At 41.7% G+C, this 23,368-nt stretch overlaps 1 protein-coding gene across 1 annotated transcript in view; it reads left to right on the plus strand.

Moving 5' to 3' along the window:
* Positions 1-23,368, plus strand: part of LOC144603564 (protein FAM3C-like) — a 39,230-nt gene that overhangs the window by 11,504 nt on the left and 4,358 nt on the right. Inside the window, exons 2-9 of the mRNA XM_078416948.1 lie at positions 10,653-10,702; positions 12,298-12,402; positions 14,887-14,916; positions 16,200-16,323; positions 18,091-18,149; positions 18,621-18,671; positions 20,700-20,784; positions 22,221-22,347. Of these exons, the coding sequence (XP_078273074.1) occupies positions 10,690-10,702; positions 12,298-12,402; positions 14,887-14,916; positions 16,200-16,323; positions 18,091-18,149; positions 18,621-18,671; positions 20,700-20,784; positions 22,221-22,347 (594 nt within the window). The 5' untranslated portion in view covers positions 10,653-10,689. The remainder of the gene's footprint in view (positions 1-10,652; positions 10,703-12,297; positions 12,403-14,886; positions 14,917-16,199; positions 16,324-18,090; positions 18,150-18,620; positions 18,672-20,699; positions 20,785-22,220; positions 22,348-23,368) is intronic.

A 23,368-nucleotide genomic window follows, 5' to 3' on the forward strand; every position in this document is an offset into this window, starting at 1 on the left:
ATAAGGAGAGACTGGAAAGAATGAAGCTTTTTTTCTCTGGAATGTAGGAGATTCAATGGTGATCTTATGGAGGTGTATTCAATCATGTAGGGTGTAGATACAGGCCTAGTTTCCTCCCACACTCCAAAGACGTACAGGTTTGTGGGATAATTGGCTTTGGTAAAATTGTCCCTCGTGTGTAGGATGGTGCTAGTGTACGGGGATTGCTGGTGGACGTGGTGGGCCGAAGGGCCTGTTTCCTTGCTGTATCTCTAAACTAAACTAAAGGTGACATTTTGGGTCGCGACCCTTCTTCAGTCTGAACTAAACTGTGTAAATTAGTTCTGGTAAACTATCTACCAGGGTCCCATCAATTTCCTCCTTTGTTTCCGTGGCATCCAAGGTCAAACCTAGGACGACCTTGGGGATTTATCCACCCGCAAACATTTCAAAGCGTCTAACTCCACCACCTCCTTAATACTGGCATACCCAAGACTACCAACGTATCCCCTGTAGAACTTGTTATCTTCCATGTCCGTCACTTTGGTGAATACAGATGAGAAGTATAGATTTAGGTCCTCATCTGTAATCCCTGATTCTACATATAGGTTAGGTTATCGCTTTTGCCCCTTAAAGACCCACTCTTTCCCTACCTACCTTTTTGATCTTAATTTAGATGTGGAATATCTTTAAATTCTCTGTAATCCTACTGCAAAGGACATTTCATGATTTTTTCTCCTAATTTCATTTAGCACTCTCCTATTCCCTCTATATTCCTTAAGAGATTCGCTTGAATGTTGCCTATATGCCTCGCATAGAGAGAGATATAGCACAAAAACAGGCGCTTAGGCCCACTAAGTCTATGCTGACCATCAAACACTCATTTACTCTGGCCGTGCCAATTTATTCTCCCCACATTCCCATCAATTCCTCATATCTTCATATGCTTGCTTTCTGTCTTGCTCAATCATTCACTGCTCTGTGTAGCAACATGCTAATGCACTGTTTTCTCTGTTGGGTCTTTGTGCCTTAAGAGGATATATATTTGATGCAAAGTGTGTAGGAAGGAACTGCAGATGCTAGTTTAAACCGAACCCAAAATGGATGCATTTAGTGTCTATATTTGATGCAAACTAGTTTCTCATTAAATGTTAGCATCGCAATTAGACCAGAACATAGAGTAGTACAGAACGGGCCCCTCGGCCCACAATGTTTGTGCTGAACATGGCGTCAAGGCAAACTCTTATCTGCCTGAATGTGACCCTTATACCCTGAATCTCTGTACTTCAATGTGCCTATCTATCTGAAAGCCTCTTAAACGCCACTTAAAGGTCAACTTTTTAATCAAGAAAGCCAATTACAAACCTGCACGTCTTTGGAGTGTGGGAGGAAACGAATACCTGGGAAAAACCCATGCAGTCACGGGGAGAAAGTAAAAACTCTGTCCAGACAGCACCCGTAGTCAGGATCGAACCCGGGTCTCTGGCGCTATAAGGCAGCAGCTCTACCACCGTGCCACCCCTAAAGTTCTGTTAGGATTTTGTGAGTGTACAATGAGTAATGATTTGAGTCCAACACATTTTGCCTCTTACGCATCAGGGAGATGTGGGTAGCTTAGAACCTATTTTTATTGGCATTATTTACATTGGTTAAAAAGTGGCAAACATAATGAATGAAAAGTGGAGAACATAGTCTGAGAAGCTGGAAGCAAAGATTGTGCAAGCAGTGGGACATGGAGCAGAGGTATTACCGTGGAAAGTGACACAAAAAGAATACTGAATTATTGGAAAAAGAATAATTTTTCCTTGTTCCCAACTGAAAAATTATAAACTTTGCCCAGACAGTGATATCACTGTCATCTGAACATTAGTAACTCCAGTTAATAAAACATGTTATTTATCCAGTGCCATGAAGCCCTTAATTTGTTTTTATTGGCGAGTTCCAATATGAAGTCAGGGTCTTGAAGTACTGAGCTACAATGTGAATTATTGTGTTCGGCTTTGCATTCATTAAGCTCGCATTACAGCAAATCTTGGAATATGCATTCCATTTCTGTGAACAAATGTACAACATTATTTGCAAGACTAATGCAGGCAAATGGTTAATCTTTTCATTAAAAGAACCCCTCATCACTCTTACCAACATGGATGCGCGGAGGATAAAGATATGCGGAACGGCAGATGCCGGTTTACAAAATAAGACACAAAGTGCTAGAGTACCTCAGCGGATCAGGCAGCATTTCTGGGAACATGGATGGGTGATGTTTCAGGACCAAACTGAAACATCACATATCCATGTTCTTCTGAGATGCTGCCTGAGCCGCCGAGTTACACCAGCACTTTTGTTTTTATTTTGACGCGGGGATCAGAGCTGCCTCAGTGGATCCTGAGTTTTGTGTCAGGTCAGAGGTCTTGCTCTGCACCAAACGCCGTGCTGGCATATTAGAGGTGGCAGTGACTTACGCATCAATGCCACCCTTTGCCGAGTGATACACACTGCACTTTAGGAAGTGGTCCACATTTTGCAGGGTCTTACTGTGAATTATCAGAGGGTAGTGTGGTGTCGCTGGCACATATTGGTAGAGGGCCTGTCACTGTTGAGTGTAAGAGACACTTGTATACCTCAGTGAAAATGTTGCTACTGACCTTCAAGCCCAGTGTCTGAGCATGTGCAAATTTAAGCATCGCATATTGCCGCCTGACTGCTGTGTTTTGAGAGACAAGCGTGCACATGCACAACTTGTAGGAAGTGAAGCTTATTGGATCAATTGATGCACCAATGTAAGTTAGTTGCTGCTGCCTGTTTCACATTACACATCGCCCTCGGTTTATGAATTGTTCCTTAAATGCAGTTTTAGTTTAAACCAAAATACAGCATGGAATACATGAAACACAGCATGGAAACGGGCCCGTCAGCCCACCGAGTACATGCCTATCATCGATCACCCATTCACACTAGTTCAAAATTATCCCCCATTCTCATCCAATCCCTACACACCAGGGGGAATTTTATGGAGGCCAATTAACCTCCAAACCCGCACAATCTTAGGATATGGGAGAACGCAAGAGGAAACCCACGTGGTCACCGGGAGAATGTGCAAACACCACATAGACAGCACCCGTAGTCAGGATGGAATCCATGTCTCTGGCGCTGCGAGGCAGCAGCTCTGCCAGATGCACCACTGTGCCGCTATGCTGGCTTGTTCAGCTTGCTGTACTTCATTTATGTGGATTCTATCGCTGTAACAAAGCATGGGTAGTGTTAACATTAAATGGCAATTGAAATCCCAGTTGAGTGGAGAACAATCTTTATTGTTAGAACTTTGTTAAAAAGATTGCAATCGTCTCATCTCACAACTGCCCAAGAGAATTGAGAGGTGGGAGTTATTGAGAGTGTGGTAAAGGAGAGAGGGGAGTGGGTGCCGCAAGTCTCAGGGCAGGGTGAGCAATTTGTTTTTTAGTTTAGAGATACAGCGCGGAAACAGGCCCTTCCGGCCCACCGGGTCCGCGCCGACCAGCGATTCCCGCACATTACCACTAGGGCCAATTTTTACATTTACCAAGCCAATGAACTACAAACCTGTACGTCTTTGGAGTGTGGGAGGAAACCGAAGAACTCGGAGAAAACCCACACAGGTCACGGGGAGAACGTACAAACTCCGTACAGACAGTACCCGTAGTCGGGATTGAACCCGGGTCTCCGGCGCTGCATTCGCTGTCAGGTAGCACCTCTACCGCTACTCCACCATGCTGCCCATGCAGAGTCACTTGGCCCAGACCCCGCAAGAGGACATTACATTCCTATTTTAAGATGTGTGTCGATTTGTTTTGAAGTGCTTACATTTTTGTGACCAGGGTTCTTGAGCTGTGGAATGCAAGCTGAGTTTTTACATTGAAATTAATGGAAACACCGAATCGGTTCACAAATTTCTGCTTTTCGAAGCATTTCCCGAGAATGTTACAGTCTTGCAAATCAATGGATATCTGTATCAACTTTCCTTTGTGGTCTAGTTAACTCATGCTGAAGCAACAGCTTACGATTTGCAGACTATTTATTTTGGCTTATCCACAGTGCCTAAAACAGCATGGAATGGTGATGGTGCAGGTTGCAGTTTTAACCATTGGCATTTCCTCGTGTATCATTAGTTGGTTGATCAGCTGCTCTCGGTAAGGCCCAAGGGACCTTCATATAAAACTCTCTTTAATGATCAAATAACTTGTACACCTCGTTCTGTATTACTGAAACAGTTAACGTTCTTGGTTCTGCTTAATAGGAAATGTCCAGAAATAGGGACTCTGTGTTTTATCAATGTAAAACCAAAATTCTCCATGAAGCCAATGCAACCACAGGAGATGCAACACCTGTCCTTATACTCCCTCCCTAGATACCATCCAGAGACCCCGACAGTCCTTTCAGGAGACATTCTAACCTCATCTACTGCATCCGCTGTTCATGATGTGGGCTCCTGCACATCAGCGAGACCAAACGTAGACTCGGCGACCGTTTCGCTGAACACTCGTGCTCGGTCTGCTGAGGCCTACGGTACCGCCCGGTTGACAACCATTTCAACTCCCCTTTCCACTCCCATACTGACCTTTCGGTCTTGGGCCTCCTCCATTGCCAGAGTGAGGACACGTACAAATTTGAGGAACAGCACCTCATATTTCACTTGGGTAGCTTACTATCCAGTAGAATGAATGTTGAATTCTCTAATTTTAAGTAACATCTCTTACACTTCCCTCCCCCCTGGCCCCCTTCCTCCACCTAGTAGTTTAACCAGTTCCACAGTGCACCATATTATACCCCTCTTGAGATCGCACCTTATTATCCAACAATTGGCCTACCAGGGCACCTTGCCTGCCTGAGGTAATTTTTTTGCCGGCCCTGATTTGTGCTAGTTTTTTCTTGCCTCCAGCTCTTCACCTAACCCACTCCCATCCCCTACTTTCAGTCTGAAGAAGGGTCCCGACCCGAAACAGGATCCTTTTTCTCCAGAGATGACCCGCTGAGTTACTCCAGCACTTTGTGTCTATATATTAGGTTAGATGCTGAGCAGGAATAGGGAATTTCAACATTGGATTAGTGTAAGTGGCTGATTATGGGCAGTTACATGATCCGGAATAATAAAGGTGGAAATCACATTAATAGAGATGGTCCACAGACCATCTGAAATATAAGGTGGTCAGCTAATTTCTTAAGACATTTTTAAGGTGTGGGGGGAAATTTTAATGGGAACACGAGGGGCAACTTTTTCACACAAAGGGTGGTGGGTGTACGGAACAGGCGGCCGGGAAGGTAGTTGAGGTAGGTACTATCACAGCATTTAAGAGACATTTCGATAGAAACAGGGGTAGGACAGGTTTAGAGGTATAAGGGCCAAACACAGGCAGGTGGGACTAGTGTAGCTAGGTGGTGTGCTCGATAAATCACTGGATTCAGACAACAGAGTATGAATAACAAGGTATTTTATTACACTACCAATAAGGCACATAGACTCACGTATCCGCGAACGCTCTCGCAAACCTTGAGTACACAGCAAGCATGCTGCCGGATGTTCCCGTTGTCGATCTCCTGGCACCGTTCGCGACACGGTCCGTGGCTGGGGCTCTCTCCTCGGAAGGGTGCCCCACAACACCATCCTTCACAGAGTTTCTTATCTGAGCAGACCGTTCCATACCCCCTCCCGGAGCCAATCATAAGTCTTCCTGTCTGCAGTGTTTCTGCGCTACTCGCGGTAGGGGGTGCAAGTGGTCGTCCCAACTATTGCTCTTATGTTTTGCTCAACAAAGCTACGCTTTTCCAGGAATGGTGTGAGAAGAGTCAAACTTTCTCAGGCATTGTGAACAGGTGCAAGGACATCTGACGCAATGTCAAGGGAACAGTAAAGAAAGCAAACTCAATGCCAGCATTTATTTCAAGAGGGCTTGTACACAAAAACAGGGATGTAATGCTGAGGCTCTATATGGCGCTGGTAAGGCCGCATTCGGAATATTGTGAGCAATTTTGGGCACCATATTTGAGGAAGGGTGTGCCGGCTCCAGAGAGGATCCAGGGAAGGTTTATAAGAATGATCCCAGGAATGAGTGGGTTAACCTATGATGAGCGTTTGTCGGCACTGGACCTGTACTCGCTGGAGTTTAGAAGAATGAGGGAGTCCTCATTGAAACGTACAGAATAATGAAAGGCTTGGATAGAGTGGATGTGGAGAGGATGTTTCCACTAGTGGGAGAGTCCAGGACTGGAGGTTACAGCCTCAGAATTCAAGGACATTCTTTTAGGAATGAGATGAATAGAAATTTCTTTAGTCAGAGGGTGGTGAATCTGGAATTCTTTGCCACAGAAGGCTGTAGAGGCCAAGTCAGTGGATATTATTAAGGCAAAGATAGATAACATTTTGATTAGTACAGGTGTCAGAGGGTGTGGGGAGAAGACAGCAGAATGGGGTTAGGAGGGAGAGATAGATCAGCCATGATTGAATGGCGGAGTAGAATTGATGGGCTAACTGGCCTAATTCTGCTCCTATCACTTCTGACCTTATGACATCTTGTTTTTGAAGGGTTTGGAATGCTGTCCTGCTAATTTGGATGATAACTCCATTTTAGCTGAAATTGTCTTTTTTACAATACAATGGGACCCGTTGGTCGGTATGGGCAAGCTGGGCCCAAGGGCTTGCTTCCATGCTGTACGCCTCTATGACTATGAAATTAGGGAAATAATTAACCACCCAGACTTCAATTGGATTTTAAAAGGTTGGTAAAAGTTTGAAGGGAATGGAATCATTACAAAATGAGTCTGGTGAGAGCATTTGCAGTTGAGACAAATAATCAAATGAAATAAAAGCCTTTTTACTTGATACAGCAGAGCACAGAAGCTGGATGAGTGGATAACTCAGCCCTTGAGCCTGCTCCACAGTGCATTGAGGTTGTGATTTGCCCCTCAATTCCACATTCCTGCCTAATCTCAGTAAATTCTCATTCATTGATCAGGAATCTGCCTCAAAAAGTCTCTGTTTCCACTGGCCTTAGAGGGAATCTGCCATTATAGGGGAACTGTTATCTTGAGATAGTGATGCCTGATTCTAATTTTTCCCATAAGTGAATGTAACCACCCTGTCAAACCTCTTCAATACCTTGTATGACTTGGTGATTACCCTGTTCCGGACGTACACTGGCCCCATCCCCGAACTCTACCTCCGCTCCATCGACGATTGCAGCTACCTCTTGTACCCATGCAGAACTCACTGACTTCATACACTTCACTTCCAATTTCCATCCTGCTCTTAAATATACATGGACTATCTCCACATCTCCCTCCCGTTTCTGGACCTCACCATCTCCATCACAGGAGACAGACTAGTGACTGACATCTACTATAAACCCACTGACTCGCACAGCTATCTGGACTACACTTCTTCCCACCCTGACTCCTGCAAAAAGTCTATCCCCTACTCCCAATTCCTCCATCTACGCCGCATCTGCGCCCAAGTTGAGGTGTTTCACACTAGGGTATCAGAGATGTCCTCGTTCTTCAGGAAACGGGGCTTTCCCTCTTCCATTATAGATGAGGCTCTCACTAGGGTCTCTTCTACACCCTGCAGCTCCGCTCTTGCTCCCCCTCACCCCATTCGTAACAAGGACAGAATCCCCCTCGTTCTCACCTTCCACCCCATCAGCCAGCGTATCCAACAAATCATCCTCCAACATTTCCGTCACCTACAATGGGACCCCACTACTGGCCACATCTTCCCATCCCCTCCCCTTTCTGCGTTCCGCAGAGACCGTTCCCTCCGTAACTCCCAGGTCCACCCGTCCCTTCCTACCCAAACCACCCCATCCCCGGGCACTTTCCCCTGCAACCGCAGGAGATGCAACACCTGTCCCTTTACCTCCCCCCTCAACTCCATCCAAGGACCCAAACAGTCTTTCCAGGTGAGACAGAGGTTCACCTGCACCTCCTCCAACCTCGTCTATTGTATCCGCTGCTCTAGATATCAACTTCTTTACATCGGCGAACCCAAACGCAGGCTCGGCGATCGTTTCGCTCAACACCTTCGCTCAGTCCGCCTTAACCAACCTGATCTCCTCCCGGTGGCTGAGCACTTCAACTCCCCCTCCCACTCCCAGTCTGATCTTTCTGTCATGGGCCTCCTCCAGCGCCATCGTGAGGCCCACCAGAAATTGGAGGAACAGTACCTCATATTTCGCTTGGGCAGCTTACAGCCCAGCGGTATGAACATTGACTTCTCCAACTTTAGATAGTTCCTCTGTCCCTCTCTTCCCCTCCCCCTTCCCAGTACTCCCTCTATCTTCCTGTCTCCACCTATATCCTTCCTTTGTCCCGCCCCCCTGACATCAGTCTGAAGAAGGGTCTCGACCTGAAACGTCACCCATTCCTTCTCTCCTGAGATGCTGCCTGACCTGCTGAGTTACTCCAGCATTTTGTGAAATAAATACCCATAAGGGCTATATTAGCAATTGTTTAAATTATCCAAATTTAATTCTTGATTGTTATTTTATTATTTATAAACTTAATTGGATGCATTTTTAATTGGTTGGGTTTTTTGACCGAAACACTTGAACTACAAGGGAGTGTATTTTCCATTTCCTAATTTTCACTTGCAACGTTTTCTTGGAATCATATCATATATCATATCATATCATATATATACAGCCGGAAACAGGCCTTTTCGGCCCACCAAGTCCGTGCCGCCCAGCGATCCCCGTACATTAACACTATCCTACACCCACTAGGGACAATTTTTACATTTACCCAGCCAATTAACCTACATACCTGTACGTCTTTGTAACCTCTTTGTTAGTCGTGCACCTTTAATTTGATCAACCAGTGAAATGCAACCCTTCCCTAGTCTGACATAATGTGAAGCTCTCATGTGATCCCTTGAGACTCCCACAGAAGCACACTGGGGATTTGAGCATTAAATATGTGCCTGCTCCTGTATATGGATATTTTTTTTTCTGAAGAGTTTGCAGATGGAAGTATAAAATTAATAGATTTAGCAAGTGATCAGAATTTTGGAAAAATGGTATGACTGTCTGTCGGTGTGAGTTCTTTGAAGTAGGACTGGGATAAGATAGAGCAAAGTCTTTTCTAAATGGTGAAAAGCTAGGAAATATTAGATGTTCAAAGAGGCTTCGGGCTCCGATATTTAGATCATGAAGACATAGCATGCACGGAAAACAATAAAGGTGACTGGAATGTAAACTTGTGATGACAGCTGCAGCATTGTGAGAAGTCCTGGAAACCAACTCCATGAAGTACATTTTAATTAGCCTCAGAGGGAATGAATGCGTTTGTGAGAGTGATACCTGACTCCAAGGGTTAAGTTACGAGACGGCACTGCAGACTGCGGTTGCCTTCTCTCTTATTGAGACGGTGAACGGGTGATTTGATTGAAGTTTTCAAGTTTCTTCTGGCGGTGGAGTCCAGGACTAGGGAGTGTTGTTGACAGTAAACCAGACACACTTCCAGTATTAAAAAAGAATGAAAGCTTTGTGATCTTTTATAAATGCCAGCTGGTGCTGTCCGTTAATTTTCAACCTGAGATTGCTAGATTAGTGATTAAGGTTAGCAAACAAAGGCGTAGTTAAATCACACAGTCATTTTTTCTTTGAGCATACTTGAAGCCTCTGATACTCCAGGCTTTTGGAGCTTCCAACCAGACCCACTCCCTTGCTCTTCCTCCACTCAATGGGTGTCAGGGGTTATGGGGAAAAGGCAGGAAAATGGGGTTAGGAGGGAAAGATAGATCAGCATTGATTGAATGGTGGAGTAGACTTGATGGGCCGAATGGCCTAATTCTATCCTATCACTTATGACCTTATGATTTCCTGCACATGATTTCCCTTAAAATGGTGTCAAATTCCCTATGAAAGTTGATGTGGTCTATTTTAAATCAAATTAGATAAGAAATAGAATTATGGAGCATTTCCAATCCATGCCATCATACAAGAAGGATGAGTTAATTGGATCTGGAAAGATTGGCTATTGTGGGCGTGGCTGTCGTAAGAGAATGTTGTATATAAGGAGAATCAGTCATAGCCAATGTGATCTTGCTACAAGATGTGTGGGAAAATAAATAAATGTAGTGCAGAATTGTGCTGACTGTGGACGGCCGGTGGTTCCAATGGCCCTTGAACAGCCCACCATGAATCTGGGACATGGGAATCATTACTGGGATTCCTTTTCTTAAGCTGTGCAATGTTTCCAATTAAAACTAATCACCATTCATTTGAGTGGATATTTCCAGTACAGCGATGAGGAAACAAGTTTTAGTTTTATACAGCGTGGAAACAGGCTCTTTGGCTCACTGACCCGTACACTAGTTCTGTCCTACACACTAGGGACAGTTTATAGAAGCCGGTTAACCTCCATACCTACACGTCTTCGCAATGAGAGAGGAATCCGGAGCACCCAGAGAAAACCCACGTGGTCACAGGGAGAACATGTAAACTTCACACAGATAGCACCTGCAGTCAGAATCAAACCCGGGTCTCTGGCGCTGTAAAGCAGCAACTCTACCGCTGCACCTCTGTACCTGCCCCGCTTTGGACTATGGAGATATAAATGTCGCAATCATTCATTGAAATTTCATTTAAAAACCTGCAATTTCTTAAAACATTGTTTTATTAAAATTAACAATTTTCTTTTTGCAGATATTGAAGCTTGGTGATTTATATTAAAGTTGGAATAATGAGAATAGCAGGTAAGATACAACCAGCTTTATTAAATAGACTTTTGACATCGTTTGCATTACTGCAAGTCAACTATATAAAATTTAATTTGGAGCAAAATGTGACGATCTATTCCCGTGAATTTGCATTAAGTCGACAATCTGCTGTGTTAGTCATGCTGATTTGTGGTTTGGCTTAAAGCATGTAATTGTGGTACATTATTGGCCCAGGAAACAGGAAATTTCTCTTTACATCTGGACTTGGAAATGATTGCTGTCAGCAAGATATAGCTGGGAAAATGTTCAATTTTTCAACAGGAATATTCTGCAAATTGGAGTCAAAATTAATCATGATGGAGATTTGCAAACATGCTTTACAAGGGACTCAGCTTAAATGGAGTGCAGTTTATCCTGGTGTTAATGGTTTTATTTAACCAGGAAATTGTTAGGAATCGTTGGCGATTAGCAAGGATGTGCATTTCTGCTCAACATTGGTTCTAGTCCTGGGGAAAACAAACCCACATATGACCGCTAATTGCAGTAATTTAGAGTATAATGTCATCTTGCTTATTGAAGTACATGTTGAAGTACCTATTGAAGTGAATTCTCTAGTTTATCTATATTTGTCCACATGACAGATAATTCTGTCCCTGATTATTGTTTCTAGCTCTTTTCCCATCCCCTGTACGATTGGATTTATTCCCACAGCTCTTTTTGAACAAGGGTGCAACATTTGTAGCTTTCCAGCCCTGAAGTTATGTACATTTTGAAGATTAGTCCCTTGAAACTCTTAGTAACCTAGGGTACATCTCAACGGAATCAATTGATATGTACATTACAGTGTAGCAAGATTATTTAGAAGTTCCTCAGGTGGAAACGATAGATTTGTTGCCTTGCTTTTTTTCTTTCCCAATGTATTGAGTTCTGTTCACCGTTGGATAGTATTGTAGTGGCCTGATCCGCCACAGTATCTCATTTCCAATCTCCAGTTCCATCAGATCAAAATAAAATGTAGCGACTTGTCTTACTATATTTAAAATATTACAAATTAATTTCTAAGTGGACAGACTTGAATTTCAACAATGGTGGAGGAAAATGATGAACATGCACTTTCCTTTTTAATCCTGTGTGCTTTAATTAACATTTGGTAATTTGTTATTGTATCTAATCGCAAGATCCTGAAACTGAATCTGAACTGCCAGAGACAGATTTTAACAGTTAAAAGACATTTGGTACATGGGTAGGAAAGGGTTACAGAGATATAACATAACATAACATAACATAACAACACTTTATTGTCACTCGGCACAACACCGAGCGAAATTTCAGCAGTCACACAAAATACAGCAAAAAGAAAAGAACACAGGACACCCGACCCCAACACAAACATCCATCACAGTGACTCCAAACACCCCCTCACTGTGATGGAGGCAACAAAACTTCCCCTCTCTTCCCCCCGCACCCACGGACAGGCAGCTCGACCCCTACCGAGGCAAACGACACGCACAGGCCATACGCGAGCAGATGGGACTACTGTAGAGGGGGCATCATGGGCAAGTTGGGCTGTAGGACCTGTTTACGTGTTGAATAACTCTATTAACGGACTTTTCTACCATTTGATCTTTCAGGTCCAATAAAATTTGGGGTAGTCATAGTACTGTTTTTGCTGATGGGTTATCTTGCATTCCAAATATTTGAAATCAAAATAGATGGAAATTTGAAAGCAATATTTGGTAAGTATTTTACCACATGCCCTAGTAACTAGAAATGTTAAGTTTCCAGATTAAAATGCAGCACAACATTTTGACATAGAAATTACATAAACAGAGATAAATTGAGTTCTTTATTAAACAAGAAAATGGCTTGCAGAATTATTCATATTCAAATGTTGTTATAATGTTAATTATGTTAATATTGGGTGCACACCAGTCAGACTGGTTTTGATTTGTACGAGTTAATTTAACCCAATATTTTTCCTTTTCATCAATTTATTTTGATCCTTAACCATAGGCTCCAAACCATGGTAACTCATAAGTAACTAACCCATGAACAGCCCCCTTCCCCTCCCCCTTCTACCCCTTCAAATGACCATACAATTGGCAACTTTTCTACCCATCACAATTTGAAACTCTTTATCCTTTTTGGGCTCACCCCAGTCTTTTCATCTCTGGCCTTTGTCCAACAATCTGCCTATCAAAGAACCCCCTCGCCTCTGCCCTTTTATTCAGCTTCCTTTCTCAACCCCCCCCCCCCCCAATGCCCGAAGAAGGGTCCCGACCCAAAAATCACCTATCCATATTCTTCGGAAGTGCTGCCTGAACTACTGAGTTACTCCAGCATCTTGTGTCTTTCTTTGGTATAAACCAGCAACTGCAGTTCCTTGTTATTACCTTCACTATTTCTCCTTTTCGAGTATCTTTACAGTCTTTTTCCAAATAATGAATGAACTTGGCGATAAAAATATTTTGTGTGGCGAATTCCATATTCTGTGTGTCCTGTGAAACGAAATGAAAATCTATAATATCAGCACATTAGTCTGTCCTTCTCTTCCTTTAGACTTTAGAGATACAGTGTGGAAACAGGCCCTTCAGCCCACTGAGTCTGCGCTGACCAGCGTTTACCCCATACACTAAATCCTTGTTCCTGCCAATTAATTTTCTCCTTGCTTCAAGGCTCTTTGTTCATTCCTATTTAATATGTTTCCTCATTGTCAGTCTTCACTTGTCTGGGCCCTGTGGTATTAACCCTTTGCTCTGTCGCCAGGAAATCAAATGTGCTGACCCTGATGATATCCACAAACAAGTGTCAACTGCAGTCCCCAATCCATTCTCAGACTGTTTCCTTTCATTTTGATTCTTGAATCTCTTTGATCAAACTTTATAACTTTTGTTTCAAGGGAAATAATCTGCAGCTCTTTTAACTGCTAGTCAGTGTTATGAACAAGCTACTCACCCTCTCACAAACTAGAAGGAAAACCATGACCAAGATTACAAAAGAAGCATTGTGGGCTATGTTTCTTAATACATCAGCTTGTGTTTGTAACTTCCTAGTGATATTTGGTTTCAGATAAGTTGGCTGGACTGTTACTTGTAAGTTAAAATTATCCAATAGCAAGACTATGAAATTGGTATTGGTTTGGTTTTGTTTTGTTATTGTCATGTGTGCAGTGGAAAATTTTGTTTGTGTACTATCCAGTCAAATCATGTTTATGCATGAGTACAATCAAACCATTCAACGAGTGGTGCAAAGAGAAAAATACTAGAGTGCAGGGTGTAATGTTACTGCTATATATCATTTTAGAGCTACAGCGAAAGTGTAGATTAAAAATGTGCAAGGGCAACGATGAGGTAGATTGGAGGATCGGGACTAAATCTGGTGGCAGGCTCTCAAGGTTTTGTGTTTTCTGCCTGATGGGAGAGGGGAGGACAGTCATCTAAAAGGTTCTTGATTCTCCTCATTTCCTGAGGTCAGTAACCAGCTCCTTTGTCATGCTGACCTTAAAGGAGACTAGGAAAAAACTGCAGATGCTGATTTAAACCGAAGGTACACACAAAATGCTGGAGTAACTCAGCGGGACCGGCAGCATCTCTGGAGAGGAGGAAAGGGTGACGTTTCGGGTCGAGACTCTTCTTCAGACTGAAAGGTTGTTGCCTTGACAGCATGTTACTAAGTTTTCCATCACCTTCTTGTGCTCCATCTCGTCATTGTTTGAGATCCGGCCCACGACGGTGGTGTCATTTTGATCATTTACAAATAGAGTTATAGAGAGTGAAGTAAGAGGCTGAGAATGCATCCTAGTGGAGCATTATTACCATGAGGATATTTTATCGCCTATCCTCACTGATAGTGGTCTGTGGGTCAGGAAGTCGCGGATCCAATTGCAGAGGGGGAGGGGGCTGACCTCTAGATTCTAGAGTTTGGGGATGGGTTTGAGAATTAAATTACTGTGTAAAAAGAAGTAATCATATGCAAAATATTGTGATTTGACCCCAATACATGTTCATTTGATTTCACAAGAGATAATGGTTTTAATAAACAAGACCCAAATGTACATGCTTTCCATGTGAATTTAATAGAAGCCTTCATCGTGATGCATTTAAAATCTGAAAATATTCTAACTTCATGATTGACATGTTTGTCAAATGTGTGCTTGCATTAAATTGCTGCAAAGCAGATGAGTTGTTTACTGACAACAGACCAATGATTTTATTTTGCAGCCAGATCACAAGATGACCTGCAAGTGCAAAGTAAGTGTTCAGATGTGTGAATTGAAGGTTAAAAACTTTAGTCCATAACAGTAATTGATGAATTTATATTAAACTCATTAATTTTCAGGGGAAACAGAACTATCTATCGTTGCAATTCTGGGCACCAATGGTAAATGTTTGAGTGCCCTGTGGCACAACAATGGCACATTGAGTGCTGTAACCTCAACCATTCAAATTTACAACCCCTTTTTAGAGTTAGAATGTGATTTGAGTGAATGATTGTTTAGGATTGGATCCTCAAAGGCTTCAATATACATCCTATATTAACTTTATTTAGTTTAGTTTAGAAATGCAGTATGGAAACAGGCCCTTCGGCCCACCGAGTCCGCACCAACCAGCAATCCCCGCACACTAACGCTATCCTACACGCACTAGGAACAATTTACAATCTTTACCAAAGCCAATTAACCTACAAACCTGTACGTCTTTGGAGTGTGAGAGGAAACTGAAGATCTCGGAGAAAACCCACTGAGTCATGGGGAGAGCGTACTAACTTCATACAGACAGCATACGTAGTCGGGATCGAACCCGGTCTCTGTCTCTGGTGCTGTGAGGCAGCAACTCTACCGCTGAGCCACTGTGCCGCCCTATTAGTATATGGTGATTTAGTTATTTTGGTACATGGTGATTTAGTTATTTTAATGTATGGTGAATGTCAACTTTGATTTTCTGTTACCTAGGTGTCAAGCACTTTCTGTGTTGAAGTTTTTGCCCAGCTTTTGCAACCTCAAATATAATTCTGCCAGACATAAAATGTAAAACAAATTAATGCCCCCACTTATCTAACTTTATTTTGGGGCTATCTGAGACTTGAGAAAATGGAGCAAAAATATTGTAACCGCATGTCTGTTTGTGGCGGTGCAATGGCACAGCGGTAGAGTTGCTGCCTTACAGCGTCAGAGACCCTGATTCGATCCTGACTATGGGTGCAGTCTGTACGGAGTTTGGATTTTCTTGCTGTGACAGCGTGGGTTTTCTCCGGGTGCTCCGGCTTCCTCCCACACGCCAAAGACATACAGAATTGTAGGTTAATTGGCTTCATAAAAAATTGTCCCTCGTGTGTAGGATAATTTTAGTGTACAGGATGATTGCTGGTCGGCGCAGACCTGGTGGTCTGAAGGAACTGTTTCTGAACTGCATGTCTAAAGTCAGTTATTTTGTCGTATTTCTGTTTTTTTTCCTACTTGTGATAATTTGTTGAATAGTATGTGTGGATGAGAAGATTTCTTTTATTCAAATAAATCTTAACATTTTTTTCTTAGCAACGAAGTCACCAAAGTACAAATGTGGCCTAGCAAAGCCCTGCCCTGAGAATCATTTTGCATTCAAAATGGCCAGTGGAGCAGCAAATGTTGTTGGACCCAAAATCTGCATTGAAGACAAAATGTAAGAATTGACATATTTCTCCTCCTGTGTAACATTCAGTTGCAGATGAGTGAAGTACGGAGGGATAGACGTTATCTGGAGCACAAATTGTAAAAGAGCAGCAGGCTGATGCAGCAGGATTTTGGGAAGGCAAATGGTGGATTGGTCTTTATATCACGAGAGTTGGAGTTTAGAAATTGGGAAGTGTGGTTGTAATTGTACAACATACTGGTACGTGTATTGTGCAAATTATTGGTCTCATTATTTAAAAAATTATATTTTTATAGGGAACCCTGCTAGACACACGAGGGTATCACAGACAATGAGATAAATGATTCATTATTCAGTATTTTAAAGCTGTTTATTATGAACAGATGTTAAGCAGAACACCAAGAAAGGTTGCTGAATGTGGGATGACATTTAGTGTAAATTATCGATGAACATATTTCCATCTTTCCTCGGCAAAGCCTCCTACTTGTACCCTGTTTGATAAAGCAACTTAATATGGGGGTCTAGGGATCCAATTGATTTGATTAGGCAAGGAATAACACTGTGTATTCACATGATAGATTAAAATAAACTGGATAAGTAAGATGTAATTAAACAAATATCTTATTTAATTTTGAGGTTTTATCTAAAATAAGATACTATGTTTAAATATGAATTTGTTTTAATGTAATCATCAGACACATGGAACTGCTGATGCTGGTTTACGATATAAAACTAAGTGCTGGGGTAACTCAGCAGGTCAGGCAGCATCTCTGGAAAACATGGATAGGCGGCATTTCGGGTTGGGACCCTTCAGACGATAAAATGTCGCCTATCAAAATCTCACACCTGTCCATGTTCTCCAGAGATAGACACATAGTGCTGGAGTAACTCAGCGGGCCAGGCAGCGTAACTAGAGAAAAAGGATGGGTGACATTTCCGATTGGGACCCTTCAGTCTCCCGAGATGCTGAGTTACTCCAGCACTTTGACAATTTAATCTGCATTCAGTTGAAATGCAAGTCAACTTTATTTGCAAGTGAGAACTTGTGTTTAATAATGCAGTCATCCTCCTTACTCTGTTTTCCACACTAACTTCGGTGGTGCAAGCTTTGCTTCACTACTTTTGATTACATTTTCTTCACGAAATTATGGTGTGCAGAAAATGCAACATAATTCCAGTGGTTTTGAAACTTGTGACATCCAGAGCAAGGCACAAATGATACACCCTTGTACAAAATAATTATCAAGGCTTCAGCAGATAAATGCAATTGAAGCTGAATCATTTTGACGTTTACATTGACACAACATTACATCTAAGGTTTGTCATATAATTACACAATATCTTCAAATAAGTAACTTGAAACCAAAGCTTTAACGAACTAGAGGGCAAAGGTTTAAGGTGAAGGGGGTAAGATTTTATTGGAATCTGAAGATTAAGTTTTTCACACAAAGGGTGGTGGGTGTATGGAACGAGCTGCCAGTGGAGGTAGTTGAGGCAGGTACTATCGCAACATTTATGAAGCATTTAGACAGGTACATGGATATGATAGATTTTGAGGGTTATGGTTCAGACGCAGGCAAGTGGGACTAGTGTAGATCGGATATGTTGTTTAAGAAAATAACTGCAGATGCTGGTACAAATCGATTTATTCACAAAATGCTGGAGTAACTCAGCAGGTCAGGCAGCATCTCGGGAGAGAAGGAATGGGTGACGTTTCGGGTCGAGACCCTTCTTCAGTTGTTTGGTCTGTTACTACACTATGACTGAAATACGATTAAATTATTCACTCTGTTGTAGAATAATGAGCGGCGTGAAAAACAACGTTGGCCGTGGCATTAACATTGCCGCAGTAAATGGTGAGTGAATCATCTTATCCAATTTGATCTAGTTCCTGATTGTCTCCTTCGACACAATGCTTCTTTCAGTGGTTTCTTACATTTCTCAAGATCAGTTACTGAAATTCCTGAAAATTAATTATTTTTTTGATATCAGTATTTTCTTAATTATTTTGTACTTTGTATGGGGAAGCAACATCAGCAGGACTTGTATATAATTGATGGGTATCATTTACATGGAACATACAGATACAATTGTGCTGTATAATGAATGGGATTAGGGGACTCAATAGTTAGCAGGAGAGAAATTATTTAAAAATGACTTTTCTCATGTGAAAGCCAGACTAAAATCTATTTTTTTAAATGTATTTAAGAATGATTAACCGTTAATTTTGTAATCCAGGATTCTAAATATTTGGTGGTTTACTCTTCAATAATCATGAAATGTTGGTATTTTACACTTAAGTTCATTCATTTTTCTGCTTCTTTCAGGTAGAACTGGTGAATTATTGGACACTAAAGTTTTTGACCTTTGGGGTGAAGGTACAGATTTAGTACTTTTATAATGTCTTTTTAGATTTGAGTATACCTCTTGGTTTATAATCTTCAATGCTGAGATATTCATGAGGATGTTTGGAAAGGTTCAATGTCGTTAGGTTTTATAGTTTGCACAACACAGGAATCCTAGTTTTAATAGAAAATCTTTGCCTACTAACTCATTAATAACACGAAACTTGCTGAGTCTTTGAAATACATCATCTGACTCATGAATTTATTTAGTTGCTCTGGTCCTGCTGAATCCACATGAATCCACAAAATACCTACTCTCAACAGAGCTTGATAGGTTTGGTCTATGTGATGGACCGGGCCACATCTTCAACTCTGCAATTTCTTGCTGTCTGGAACAAAGATGTAACCTGACAGTATGGTGCATGTGTGGAAGTTTGTAACAGTCATTGGAGATATACCGAATTTCCTCAGTCTCCTAAGAAAGTAGAGGCGTTGGTGTGTCGCCTTGTGGTTGGTCCATGACATATCATTGGAAATGTTAATGCCCAGGAACCTGCAGCTCTCAACCATTTTCACTTTGGTACTATTGATGCTGATTGGGGATGTATTCCACCACGCTTTGTAAAGTCAATAACCAGTCCCTTTGTCTTGCTAATATTGAGGGAGAGGTTGATGACTTGACACCATATTACTGTTCTCTTTCTCTTTTCTGTGCTCTGTCTCATCATTGTTGTGATCCATTTCACCACAGTGGTGTAATCTACAAATGTGTAGATGGAGTTAGAGCTGAATTCGGCCGCACAATCCTGAGAGTATAGGGAGTATGGTAGGGGATTGCGAACACAACCTTGCGGGGCCACGGGGTTGGGAATTATTGTTGAGGAGGTGACGTCGCCCCTCCTAACTGGTGGTGGTCTATGGGTCAGAAAGTCGAGGATCCAGTGGCAGAGATGGGGGCTGATTCCTAGTTTCAAGAGTTTGGAGATTAAATTCTTCGGTCCTGGAGTTTGGATATGGAGCGACATACTGGAGGAAGTGGTAGAGGCAAGAACTATAACAACATTTAAGTCATTGCACGGGTATAGGAAAGACTTTAGAGGGATATGGGTCAAACAAGGGCACATGGGACTTGCATAGATTGGGCATGGACATGTTGGGTCAAAGTATGAAGTCGGAGATTTCTGCTTTTAGTTGTGAAGTGTACAAATTGGTTTGTATACCTGTTACGTTAACAGAAGCTTTGAATCGTCTCAGAGCTGATTGTCAGATGAAAACATCAAGCAGCACGGTGGTAAATCTTGGAGTGGCTGTACGTTTCAGATAGAGTTGTTGCCATCAAGAAATGAGGGCCAAGATATCAGTGCAAGGGTTGAGAAAAGAAATGTTTTGCGACCATTTTTATTTACAGCATGAGCCATTAGAAGGTGCTGGTGAAGGCTTCCTTTACTATTATTTATGTGAAGGTATTCCCATTAAATGGAGCATTACAGGAATTTTCCCAGTTATAATAAAAACAAATGCAATATATTTTCAAAATAGGAGAGTGTTGGAGGATTTCTTCCTTTGTACACTATGGAGAGAAAAAAACAGATTGTAGCACAGGAAAAAAATCTAAATGTGATGTTTCTGATACTAATTTTAATGTAGCACCATGTGAAAGAAACATTTGGTTTCATTGTACAATTACACTATTTCACTAATTTCCTGATCTAGGCATTTCATCATTCTCCTCCAACCTCACCTCGAACCAATTCCTGACGTAAGTTTGATCAGTTTTGGTGCTGTTATGATCCACGCATCACTTTTCCCTCCATTTCTGTCAGGCACATCAGAATACTCAAGGTTTTTGTGATGGCCATTAATTCTTAAATAGTTACAGGCAAATAAGAATTTCCTTCCCTCAGTATGACTGCACGCTATACACTGGTGGCAGTTACTATTTTGAGAACAATACAGTGAGTTATGAATGTCATGCTTTAATACATGGTTCAGTATAACTAAACACAGCTTACGTTAATAATTGACCTGAGTGTAATAAATTTACTTTTGTGTTCCCCACAGCTGTAGAGCCTTTCATTAAATTTCTGAAAACCTTAAAGGAAGGAACAATAGTTTTTATGGCTACGTATGACGATGCTGCAACCAAGTTAGTAATCATTAGCTCCCGATGAATCAATCGGAGATTTGTTTCTCAGTTTATTTAGTGGTCTCATTTGAAGTTGCTCTGGTATGGGGAAGAAAAATCAGCTGTATTCCCAAAGTAATCCTAAGTTGCAAAGTTTGTTTTTTTTAAATACAACGTTATAATGTGCATATATTTCTACAACATGTTCACATTTAAAATTTTTGTAATTGGCCTCTGGCATGTATGGGTTTACAAACTGCGAAAATCAATTCAACTTGTTAATTTTAGATGATGTGAGTGTATAAATTAAGATTATTCCACAGCCGAAAACCAAACTTCTTTCATAGTGAAATGATGTGAATAGCTTGTAATTCGAAACTGGGTAGGAAGGGGAGGGAAAAATTAATGAGGAATAAAGATGATAATGTGTTTAGGTAGAAGTCATGATAGAAAATATAAATTAATATTTTTTACTATAAACGTTGAAGTTATTGGAGAATATTTCAGCAGAACAGGCAATTTGTGTGGAGAGGGAAGTAGGTACCATGATAGGTCAATGACCTTTAGACTTTAGAGATACAGCGTTGAAAGGGGCCCTTTGGCCCACTGAGTCCACGCCGATCAGCGATCACCCAGTATACTAACACTATCCTGTATGCTAGGGACAATTTGATGAAGCCAATTAACCTACAAACCTGCACACCTTTGGAGTGTGGGAGGAAACCGGAGCACCCGGAGAAAACCCACACGGTCGGAGGGAGAACGCACAAACTCCGTACAGACAGAACCCCTTAGTCAGGATCGAACCCAGGTTAATGGCACTGCAAGGCAGCAACTGCGCCACTGTGCCGCCCTTTCTTCAGAACTGAGATAAACAGGAATGAATGGTACTGGGTTGCAGCCAGGCACTCCTGCAAAAGCCCTGCTCATTAACATTCAGGCACACTGCTGGAGGAACCTAGCAGGACAGGCAGGTTCTCTGCAGTTCCTCCAGCAGTTTTTTTTTTCCACTCCCAACTTCCAGCATCTGCAGTCCTTTGTGTCTCCACATGCCTGATTGGGCGTGTTGCCTTACAGAATAATCATGCGAGTCATAAATACAGAGTCGTAACTTGAGACAGTATCCTGGAATCCATTACCGTTCCCGAACATATCTTGGTGACAAAATATTGTCACAGTTGCAGGAGGCTATTTATTGACAATGGAGCCATGTACTTTTCTTTTTCTGCAACGTGCCGCACATAGTGTCAACAGTAGTCCACGTGCTACTGGACAAAATTCAGCCATTTCACAAGAAATCAAACTGTGCATCTACAAGCAAGACTTTACGGTGTCTCCCAAAGAGAGGCAACCAAGCTGTGAGGTCGTTTTAAACTGAGCATTGCATAGGCGATAAAGATAATTGGTGAAAAGCAGATTGTTGTCATTTTGTTTCAAATTGCCTTGTTTTGCTGCAGAATTAACGACGAAGCACGCAAACTGTTAAGTGAATTGGGGAGCACATCTATTTCAAACCTCAGCTTCCGAGACAACTGGATTTTCGTCGGTGCAAAGGGGATTCAATCAAAGAGTCCTTTTGAGCAGGTATAATGAGTGTTGATGCTGTAAACATGCTTCTCCCTTGACTTACAACAGTACTGTTTGGCCTTTTCTTGTTGCAAATACATGTCAATATTATCTCTACTGCTGGGAAAGCTATATTAAGTGAACGAGCAGCTGATGTGATAGTTTCTGCTGAGGCTGGAGGATGGAAAGACTGGTTTCTTGAATATTTTGATCTGAACTTGTTAACTATAAATTCTTTAATCGGATTCAAATTCATGGGGCTTCCCAAAAGTTGAAGTTCAGCAATGCAGTTACTTTTATTATCGGGACAAAAGGATTTCTATTAAAAATAAATATCACTATCATTTCAGGTGTTTAGTTTTTCTTGAGTTTGGGGAAAGAAGCAGATTTTTTGGACGAATATATTGAAATGAATGAGTTGAAAGCCTAATGCTGAGGTTTTGTAAGGCACCGGTCAGATCGCATTGACACCCTTACTAATCCACAACCTATCTAATTGACAATGGTGGTGTTCCATTTGGTAAAGTCCTTTGATAACTGACGCTATGTGCCGTTATTCAATGATGAATCCTGACAGTATTTAGCAACCTCGAACAATTTTGAGTGAATTAATGTACTGGATGATCCTTGCATACAAAAGCTTTAATCCATGATAGCTTTAATTGTGTTTTTAATCATAATTGTAAGCAGTTGAAGGTCTAATAATCAACACATTCAGTTCCAAATGTTAAACAAAGAACCTTGACTCTGTTGGATTGCTGAACTTTATGGTATTTTGCTAAAATTGTTTTCTCTCCAGTGAGTGCAACCCTAAGAACATGTGAAACTATGGCCATGAAAACTTTGCAATGTTCCACCAGTAGCAGAAAATTAATCAGTACTTTATTTCTTATGCAGCGGTCACAGGCGGTCATGGCCAACTGTAATGTTGGAAGGATTAAAATATTTGTTCTAGAAATACATTTACTTAATACTATTGATGATAAGGCTGGCGCAGCTGGTGCAGCCTCACAGCACCAGAGACCAGGGGAATTTATTA

This window comes from Rhinoraja longicauda, chromosome 20 (assembly GCF_053455715.1).
Source record: "Rhinoraja longicauda isolate Sanriku21f chromosome 20, sRhiLon1.1, whole genome shotgun sequence".
Classification (NCBI taxonomy): domain Eukaryota; kingdom Metazoa; phylum Chordata; class Chondrichthyes; order Rajiformes; family Arhynchobatidae; genus Rhinoraja; species Rhinoraja longicauda.